The sequence below is a fragment of the Triticum urartu genome, chromosome 2A (genome assembly GCF_056163025.1).
Source record: "Triticum urartu cultivar PI428250 chromosome 2A, HENAU_Tu73, whole genome shotgun sequence".
Classification (NCBI taxonomy): domain Eukaryota; kingdom Viridiplantae; phylum Streptophyta; class Magnoliopsida; order Poales; family Poaceae; genus Triticum; species Triticum urartu.
This window is the reverse complement of record NC_141874.1, coordinates 176,470,322-176,481,045: the sequence shown is the minus strand read 5'-3', so window position 1 is coordinate 176,481,045 and position 10,724 is coordinate 176,470,322. Positions and strand designations below refer to the sequence as shown.

Sequence of the window (10,724 nt, the reverse complement as noted above, 5' to 3'; positions counted from 1 at the left end):
GATAAAGTTTTGAAGAAGTTCAAAATGGATCATTCAAAGAAAGGGTTCTTGCGTGTGTTACAAGGTGTGAAGTTGAGTCAGACTCAATGCCCGACCACTGCAGAAGATAGAGAGAAAATGAAAGTCATTCCCTATGCCTCAGCCATAGGTTCTATCATGTATGCAATGTTGTGTACCAGACCTGATGTGTGCCTTGCTATTAGTTTAGCAGGGAGGTACCAAAGTAATCTAGGAGTGGATCACTGGACAGCGGTCAAGAACATCCTGAAATACCTGAAAAGGACTAAGGATATGTTTCTCGTTTATGGAGGTGACAAAGAGGTCATCGTAAATAGTTACATCGATGCAAGCTTTGACACTAATCCGGATGACTCTAAGTCGCAAACTGGATACGCATTTATATTGAATGGTGGAGCTGTCAGTTGGCATAGTACCAAGCAGAATGTCGTGGCAGGATCTACGTGTGAAGCGGAGTACATAACTGCTTCAGAAGCAGCAAATGAAGGAGTCTGGATGAAGGAGTTCATATCCGATCTAGGTGTAATACCTAGTGCATCGGGTCTAATGAAAATCTTTTGTGACAATACTGGTGCAATTGCCTTGGCAAAGGAATCCTGATTTCACAAGAGAACCAAGCACATCAAGAGACGCTTCAATTTCATCCGCGATCAAGTCAAGGAGGGAGACATAGAGATTTGCAAGATACATACGGATCTGAATGTTGCAGACCCGTTGACTAAGCCTCTCTCATGAGCAAAACATTATCAACACCAAGACTCCATGGGTGTTAGAATCATTACTATGTAATCTAGATTATTGACTCTAGTGCAAGTGGGAGACTGAAGAAAATATGCCCTAGAGGCAATAATAAAGTTGTTATTTATATATTCCTTATATCATGATAAATTTTTATTATTCATGCTAGAATTGTATTAACCGGAAACTTAGTACATGTGTGAATACATAGACAAACAGAGTGTCCCTAGTATGCCTCTACTTGACTAGCTCGTTAATCAAAGATGGTTAAGTCTCCTGACCATAGACATGTGTTGTCATTTGATGAACGGGATCACATCATTAGAGAATGATGTGATGGACAAGACCCACCCGTTAGCTTAGCATAATGATCGTTTAGTTTTTCTGTTATTGCTTTCTTCATGACTTATACATGATCCTCAGACTATGAGATTATGCAACTCCCGAATACCGGAGGAACACCTTGTGTGCTATCAAATGTCACAACGTAACTGGGTGATTATAAAGATGCTCTATAGGTGTCTCTGATGGTGTTTGTTGACTTGGCATAGATCGAGATTAGGATTTGTCACTCCGTGTATCGGAGAGGTATCTCTGGGCCCTCTCGGTAATGCACATCACTATGAGCCTTGCAAGCAATGTGACTAATGAGTTAGTCACGGGATGATGCATTACGGAACGAGTAAAGAGACTTGTCGGTGACGAGATTGAACTACGTATGATGATACCGACGATCGAATCTCGGGCAAGTAACATACCAATGACAAAGGGAACAACGTAAACATTCAATATAAATGCGTATCCAGTTTCCTAACCATAGACATGTGTTGTCATTTGATGAATGGGATCACGTCATTAGATAATGATGTGATGGACATGACCCATCCTTAGCTTAGCATAAATGATCGTTTAGTTTTATTGCTATTGCTTTCATCATGACTTATACATCTTCCTCTGACTATGAGATTATGTGATTCCCGAATACCGGAGGAACACCTTGTGTGCTATCAAACGTCACAACGTAACTACGTGATTATAAAGATGCTCTATAGGTGTCTCCGATGGTGTTTGTTGAGTTGTCATCGATTGAGATTAGGATTTGTCACTCCGTGTACCGGAGAGGTATCTTTGGGCCCTATCGGTAATGCTCATCACTATAAGCCTTGCAAGCAATGTGACAAATGAGTTAGTTGCGGGATGATGCATTACGTAACGAGTAAAGAGACTTGCCGGTAACGAGATTGAACTAGGTATGATGATACTGACGATTGAATCTCGGGCAAATAACATACCAATGACAAAGGGAACAACATATGTTGTTATGCGGTTTGACCGATAAAGATCTTCGTAGAATATGTAGGAGCCAATATGAGCATCCAAGTTCCGCTATTGGTTATTGACCGGAGATATGTCTCGGTTATGTCTACATAGTTCTCAAACCCGTAGGGTCTGCACGTTTAACATTCGATGACGATTTGTATTATGAGTTTCGTGTTTTGATGAACCAAAGTTTGTTCGAAGTCCCGGATAAGATCACGGACATGACGAGGAATCTCGAAATGGTCGAGACTAAAGATTCATATATTGGAAGGCTACATTCGGACACCAGAATGGTTCGGGTCGTTTCGGATACATTTCGGAGTACCAGGGGTTACCGGAACCCCCCCGGGAGGTTAATGGGCCATCATGGGCCTTCATGGAAAAGAAAGAGGGCCAGCCAGGAGGTGGCGCGCGCCCCCCTTGCCCAGTCCGAATTGGACAGGGGATGGGGACGGCGCCCCCCTCCTTCGTTCTCTCCTCTTCCTCCTTCCCTTCTTCTCATACTTGGAATAGGAAGGGAGACCGAATTCTACTTGGAGCGGGAGTCCAAGTAGGACTCCCCCCATGGCGCGCCCCCTAGGGCCGGCCACCTCTCCTCCCCCCTTTATATATGTGGGAAGGGGGCGCCCCAAAGGACATCAAGTCTTCTATTAGCCGTGTGCGGTGCCCCCCTCCACAGTTACACACCTCGGTCATGTCGTCGTAGTGCTTAGACGAAGCCCTGCGCCGGTAACTTCATCATCACCGTCATCACGCCGTCGTGCTGACGGAACTCTCCCTCGTCCTCAACTGGATCAAGAGATCGAGGGACGTCATTGAGCTGAACGTGTGCTGAACGCGGAGATGCCGTACGTTCGGTGCTTGGATCGGTTGGATTGCGAAGACGTTCGACTACATCAACCACGTTACTAAACGCTTCCGCTTGTTGTCTACGAGGGTACGTGGACACACTCTCCCCTCTCCTTGCTATGCATCTCCTAGATAGATCTTGTGTGATCGTAGGAATTTTTTTGAAATATTGCGTTCCCTAACAAAATGGTGGGTGGAACCACAAAGGGCACCTGTCAGGTGTTGTGGGCGATCTATTTCTTCCACAAAATCAGCGGGTGGAATTGAAGACTTTCCCATAAAACATTGCATAGAAACATGTCAATGACTAACCATTCCAGGCACTAGGCGTTGACCGGCTATAAACTAGAAAATAACTGTCGCTTCGTCGACCATTTGTCAAGGCATCATCAGTCGTTGGATTCCCTCAGCATCGCAATACCCCACCTCGTCCTCCTCTCGAGTGTTGTGCAACATGAGCCTTATTCCCCTCGGGAGCTTGTAACATGAACCATGTTGCTAACCGGTTCGCCAAGGTTCCAGCCATTGCAACATTTCCCATTTCGCAGTCGCAATATCTCCCACTTAGCCATCGTAGCCAAGGTTCCAACCATCACACCATCACACCACCCCCCTCACTTTATAGTCGTAACATCCCCCATGTTGCAACGGTCGAGAGAGCCCTCGCAGCACCACGGTGAACGACAGACTCAGGCCTTGTACCATCCCTTGCAAAAACATTACTGTTCGCTGAAAAGTTGTTCTTGCACCGACTTGTAGCCCCCCCAACACACACACACACACACACACACCGTTGCCCCCTTGCAACAATGTCCCTCATTAATTAGCCCACAATGGTAGGATGTCGCCTTGCAGTAGCGACACTGGTCATGCAATGTCGGGCTCTCGCCAGCAGCAGCAACGGTCGTCCTCGCACACAGTGTCGCCTTGTGATCCGGTGAGGCATCTGTAGCACATGTTGTTGCAACATCTTGTGGCAATATGTTCTGCGTGATAGTATTGGGATGGCAAACGGGGCGCGAGCTTTGGTGCCGAGAGAGGGAAGGAGACGACGACCACCACATCACATGACTGGATACAAACGAATGAGACAATAAGGCTGGTTGTAATGGGGAGTATCATATACTAGTATCATGCATATGATATTAGTATATGATACTACCTCCCTAATGCATAGTATCATATATTAGTATCATGTAGTACTCTATTTACTGACATGCATGACACAAGGTACCTTAGCATTTAATATGATACGGTATCAATGATATGATACTACACCCTTTTTTCTTCATTTAATGCTATGACACCTCATCAAATTTGCCTAGTTGGCATGCATGATACTCCCTCTGTAAACTTTTATAAGAGCGTTTAGAAACTGTAGTTGAAATTTCGTAACGCTACGAAATTGTTGTTGTTTCCCATTTTGCCCCTCCGCAGTCCGCGCTCACTTGTCGGGACTCTCCACACTCACAGTCTTACCGGTCGCTCCCTGAATCCCTAGCTCCTCCGACGTCGCCGCCCAAATCCCTCTCGCGCGCGTCGCCGTCCGCATCCTTCTCGCCCGTGTCGCCGTAGCCCTCGTCGCCTCTTGTAGTGATGTTTCTTGACAGATAAGTGATACTCCAGTAATACATTCTTCTGTAAAAATTCTTGTCAATGATGCAGTAATGTTTACACAAGGAATAGTGTGAAGTAGGAGTACAATAGTCTGTATTTTGACAGACAAGTGCAGCATCTCATAGTGAATTCTTCTTTTGTAAATTCTGTAAATAATGCATAGACAGACAAGTGCAGCATCTCACTGATCCTTGTACTGATACTCTATGTGTACTTGCTATAGGATGTGTCAAATGATGGTCTGTATTTTGACAAACAAGTGCAACAACTCTAGGAGTGTAATCCATGTTCCCTTTAGGTTGAGAGCACTGGTTGATTGCCATGTTGACAGACAAGTGGAGCACCTCCAGGAGTGTGATTCATGTTCCCTTTATATTGACTGTTCAATATCTGCAATCCATCGAATTCTTCAAGTTCAACTATGCATTTGTAACCGAAACTATGCATTTAACCGAAACAAAATCCTCTGTACTGATAATTTCTGAAACTATCTTGTGAATTCTTGTGTAAATTACTCCTTATGTTGTAAATTCTGCTGACATCCTCTTTCTGATGTTGTGTTAATGTGTGTTGCTGAATTCTGCTGATCTGTGTTTGAATTGCAGGGCGAGGCGAGGAGTACCTGTGTCGAGGAGCCAGGTGGGAGCGACCAGGCAGGGGCGGGTGTGACCAGGCTGGAGCGGCGAGGAACAGGCTGGGGCGGCGGCGGCGACCAAGCTGGGCACGGGGCGACCAACTACGGGCGGATGCGACCAAACTTGGCAAGGACGAGCCCCTGGACGACGGAGCTGAGCGCTTGGAGACGGGCCTGAGCACCTGGAGACGAGGACTAGCACCTGGACGACGGGGCTGGGCGCCTGGAGACGAGCCCGAGCACCTGGAGACGGGGACTAGTGCCTGGACGACGAGAGGAAGAAGAAGACACACGCGTGGACGACGCGAGGAAGAAGACGATGAGAAATTCAAATCGAGGGCAAAATTGTCTAATTTGCCATTTGTCGGCTGTGTCTGAAAAAGCTAAACGCTCTTATAAAAGTTTACAGAGGGAGTACTATCTATGATACTACCATTACGACCAATCTAAGCTTTCGAGATGCTTCGTGTGACCTGCCCCTCTTGTCTTCACGTCACCCGTTCGATCGTGCGCGATCCAACGACCGGTTGGGGGGGATTGACTACGGTCACCGTACGGTGACACTTTTCCCGTTACCCGCTCACCACCGACTCCACCTCCCCCCACAAACAAAGCGCGTACCAACTGTTAACACGGGCCCGCGGTCATACGAGTACCGGGCATAAACTGCACACAAGTCCGAGAGCCTGGCCGAAAGCACACCGTCAAAACGTTTTGTAAGCGATTTCGTGCCCCTTCCGCGTGCGGGCGAGCGACCTTCTCCCCCTTCCCCTTCCCTGCCGGTGGCAGCGACCGAGGCAGCCGTCGGAGCGGACGCGGCGCGCGTCGCCGAGTTTGCTCGGATCCCCCGAAGCGCGCGCGGTTCCGGCGGGCCATGGGCACGCCGGAGTTCCCTGACCTGGGGCGGCACTGCAGCGTCGGCGATTGCCACCAGATCGATTTCCTCCCCTTCACCTGCGACAGATGCGACTTCGTACGTTTCCGCCTCCCCTGTCCCTCTGAGCCGCCGTTGTGTTCGTTGACCGAATTTTACTATTGATTAGCGTGGAAATTGGATTAATTGCGTTTAGAGCTTGGGCCCGTCTGAGTATTGTTATGTGGATTATGGAACGCGAGAATCGTTCCTTCTCTGTAGACGCGGTTTCCTGAAGTAGATCCTGGGATTAGTAGTTTGGGCGGGGAGACCTTGCCTGGGTTTTACTTATTTTGATCTAGCAGCCTACTAAGAAGTAAGAACTCACCTCAGGAGATGGTGAGGGGCTAAGGGAAACCGAATTATCATTGTCAATGTCCCTTAGCCATTCATGTTGTTGCCTGGGCAGCAGGGAAGAGCCTTTCTTTCCCCAGTTCTATGCAATAGGGTGTCAACGTCTGCCATCTTGAAGCAGTGCTTCTGCTCGCTTTCTTGCTGAAGTAGAGCTATTGCGTCACTGCTAACTGCTTAGTATTTCATCAATAGTGACATGCTCTGCATGAACTTTTGGGAGATGCCGAAAGAATGCTTTGGTTGATTGAAACATTTATTTTCAAGTCCGTTGTGCTAGGTTGTTAGTTTATGGACACATGTTTCTGGACTCGAATGTAAAACCTACTTGATCTAAGTTCGTAACTGCCATTGTCATATACTAAAGTAGAAGGAACCTTTTGTAAAGCATATCATTGAAGAAACAACAGGCAAACATGTGTGCATGGTTTAAGTATAAAATACTCCTTCTGTCCCATAATATAAGATCATTTTTTAAGCTATGGTAGCTTGAAAAGCAATCTTATATTGTGGGACGGAGGGATTATGTATTTCATGAGAGCTAGCCTTTTTTAAAATTAAGGAAATATTATATTTTCAATAGTGTCCTGAAGCACACTACTTGATGCATTACTGCACTTAATAAGAAGCAACTATTGGTGTATCAAGAAATGTTGGACTCTAACCAAACTGGAAACAGAGGGAAAAAGGAAAAGAAGCTTAATCGACTAGGAGTGATATGTTTTCAATTTACACGTATGGGTGGCATTGATGATGAAAGTTGTATTCATAACCGCAGTAGCACCCAAGTCCCAAGTGTTGTTTTCAGTTGCACCCCCTGACCACCCCCCCCCCCCCCTCCCCCCCTTTTGATTCTCATTGCAACATGCAGTCCCTATATATTACCCTGGCGATGCTTACCTGAAGTATTTGTCTACAAATTTTGAAGTGTGGCAGAATTTCGAATATTGACTAAATATAAGAGATAAATAATCCTTTTCTTTCCACCCAAAATGTGTTCAATCCTTCTGCACTTCCTGACTTTCTTAATATAAATATAAGATTGCACATTTGCATTGAGGATGGTAGTCATGTATAGTAATTTGTGAAGAATGAAGTTTTTTGCTGAGTTAATTGTATTCGATTTTTTTTACAGAATGCGTAGTATTTATTCTTATGGAAATTCAATTTATTTTGCATTCTGAAATTATTTGCCTTTTAAAATGCACGGGCACCTTAAGTCTAAACAGTTCTGTCATCACTGAGTGCAGCCAACCATTGTGCTAATATGGCTATTGTATGATTGTTCAGGTCTTTTGCCTTCAGCACCGAAGTTATACATCACATAAGTGTCCAAAGGCTAATAACAAGGATGTCACTGTCGTCGTCTGCCCACTATGTGCTAAAGGAGTTCGCCTGAATCCAAATGAAGATGCAAACATCACCTGGGAGTCTCATGTTAATACTGATTGTGATCCATCAAATTACCAGAGAGCAACAAAGAAAAAGAAATGCCCAGTTCCTGGGTGCAGAGAACAGCTGACATTTTCGAACACAATCATGTGCAAAGATTGTAGCAAAGAGCACTGCCTCAAGCACAGATTTGGTCCTGATCACAAGTGCCCGGGCCCAAGAAAACCGGAACCTACCTTCCCCTTTGCCAACATGCTAAGAAGAAGTCAGAAAGTTGAACCACGCGCAAACAGCAGTGGCAGTGGTTCTTCCTGGTGGAGCTCCAGCCTTTTGAATGCAGCATCAAGTTTCAGATCATCGGCAGAAGCAGGAATGCAGAAACTGAGCATTGCCACCAGCGAAGCCGTCCAGAAGGCTAAGGATGGGGTCACCCCGAGCAGCAGTGGTGGTGGCCTCGTGGAGCAATGTGTTCAGTGTCCAGCAAGGTTTTCCACTGTTGGGGCCCTAATCGAGCACGCCGAGAAATCCCATGGGAACAACTCGCAACCGAGCCGTGGCAAAGTGACGATTGATGCTTGCCCCAAATGTAGCAAGGGATTTCAAGATCCGGTGTTACTAGTGGAGCATGTTGAGAGGGAACATGGAGGAACTTCAAAAGCATAAACCTGCCCGTGAGTCATTTCACATGAGTATGTTATATGCCTGATTGCTGTGTAATTTACTCCTCATTTACTCGATTTGATTGTACTCCAGTGAGCTCTGGGCTCGAATTGTGCACATGAAAGAAAGTCTTATCTCAAGCCAAGCCATTGTCAATGGAATGAATCCCGTATTGGACACCAGAAACTAAATGTACTCCAAACTAAATTGCGAGACCCCAAACTATTGTATCTGGAGCACTGTAGCCCACTAGGCAGTCATGCAAGGACAAAACGGCTCCTGTTCTTTTTTTTAACAAAAAAAATCCATACATGGTCTATTCTTGTGATGTACAATGCACAAATTAATTTTAGTATGAAAATATGAAAAATCGTCACTTGTGTGAATAAACAAGAGCATGTTAGTTTGTTTCTTGCAAGTCGCAATTTTTCGCTAGACGTAACTAATTAAAGTACACAAATTACTATTTATAAAAACTTAGCTTTTTTTAGCGGAATAAAAACTTAGCTACTCCTGCTCGCGTGGGCGGCCCGGGACGGTGGAGGCTGCCAATTCCTCCCGCCAACGGAGAAGGTTCTTGTCGGTCTTGGAGCGATGGCCCAACTGACCATGACCTCCAAGGCTCGGTGCGTGCTTCTCCACTTCCTCCTCAGCGCTTGTAGCATTCGCCGCTTTGATCATGTCCAAGTCTGATCAGACCCCGTGGGTCACGGCCTTGGCAGGGCGACCTTCTTCCTTGCCTTCTTGTGCGCCGACGGCGCGACGATGCGACATGGCGTTGTCTGATGGATTAGGGAAGGAGGAGAGGATCATGGGGCGTGTGATAACCAAACGACATGATTTTATAGCGTTGGAGACCGCACGTGTGCATGCACGGAATTAGGATGGCGTTGCGCGCGTGGGGAAGTCAAGCGCTGTCAGAAACAGTCGCATGACATCAGAAACCACCGTGTGAAAGTGTTCGCACACGAACACGTCATCGTGTACCTTCAACGCCGAGGGTGATGCACTGCAGCTCATGTTGAAGGAGACCCATCCGAAAATGCGGTACGCAGGCAATCCGGCGGATGCTTTTATAGACCCGAAACCCCACACGTTCGGGATGGACCCCGTCAGGGCGCGCGACGGCTATGGGCTGTCCTAGGTCGAACTGATCGCCCCTAGGGCCTCGAGATTCGCCGCCCTACAACAAGAAGAACGAACGAAAAACGAGGAAGAAGAAGAACTAGGGTTAAGGAGAAAAGATAAAAGATAAAAAGTGTAGATTATTTGTTCGATTGTATGTTTTTTAATCGGCCGTTACCCCTTAGGTATATAAGAGGCGGCTGGACTTCCCGTGCAAGGAAAAGACTTGGATTCACGTCCAAAACTCTAATCAAATTCTGATTGATTTTGCCCGAACTTTTCAAAACTGTTCGGTTTAAACTGGCTGCATCTTGCGGGTAATTTTTGAGGTGGTAAACGACCTCGGATGGAAACGAGCCCAAAAGCAATTTTGACCATTTCGACGAGACGAACAACTTTGATGTTGAACGTTTTTTGATCAGAGGTCATCTTGAGGGTAAAATTGCTCGCGCAAAATAGGCTATTATTCGCGCTACCCATCAAACAGGGTGTCTGGTGGGGCGCGCCACTTTTGGCTCGTGATAGGCTGTATTCGGATGGCTCTAACTTTTACATATGAACTCGGATTAGGACGATTGTTATATCAAAATTGACGGTTTCGACGAGACGAAGACAATTCGTGTAGAAAATTTTCTCATATGAGGCCATCTTGGGGGGTGTAATCAGCCAAATAGTGTTCTGAATACAAAATCTCAGTAATTTGAACATAACTTCAGCCTTAGAAATGAGACCGGATGGTTATGGCCCAAATGTCAAAGTTTCTTCTTTTGACGGTACGGAACTTCCTCACTTTGAGCACTTTTCCATTTGAGACATTCTTAATTACATTTTCAACCATGCCAAAATCTGATGTCAACAGAAAGCATCGGCTAGCCGCAACCGTGGTTCCTCATTGGACGACATGCATGTAGGCCCATAGCTGATGAAGGCTCAACCGAGTCTCCTCATCACCCATAGCGGTAGGAATGGTCAACCGAGTCTCTTCGTCCGTGCGATTGTCATCACAATTGGTGGGTCCCATAGAGGAGGAAATAGGCCAACGGAGACGGCAACTTGATGACAATTCATGTAGACGACACACATGGGCATCTAGCTAATTTCCACGCA

General features: G+C 46.2%; 1 protein-coding gene across 1 annotated transcript; it reads left to right on the top strand.

Annotated features, from left to right (window-relative positions):
* Nucleotides 1-5,853: 5,853 nt before the first annotated feature.
* Nucleotides 5,854-8,632, top strand: LOC125536563 (zinc finger AN1 and C2H2 domain-containing stress-associated protein 16). Its single transcript, XM_048699798.2, has 2 exons — nt 5,854-6,149; nt 7,731-8,632. The coding sequence occupies exons 1-2, from the start codon at nt 6,051-6,053 to the stop codon at nt 8,493-8,495; spliced, it is 864 nt and encodes a 287-aa protein (XP_048555755.1). The 5' UTR covers nt 5,854-6,050; the 3' UTR covers nt 8,496-8,632.
* The last annotated feature ends 2,092 nt before the right edge of the window (nt 8,633-10,724 follow it).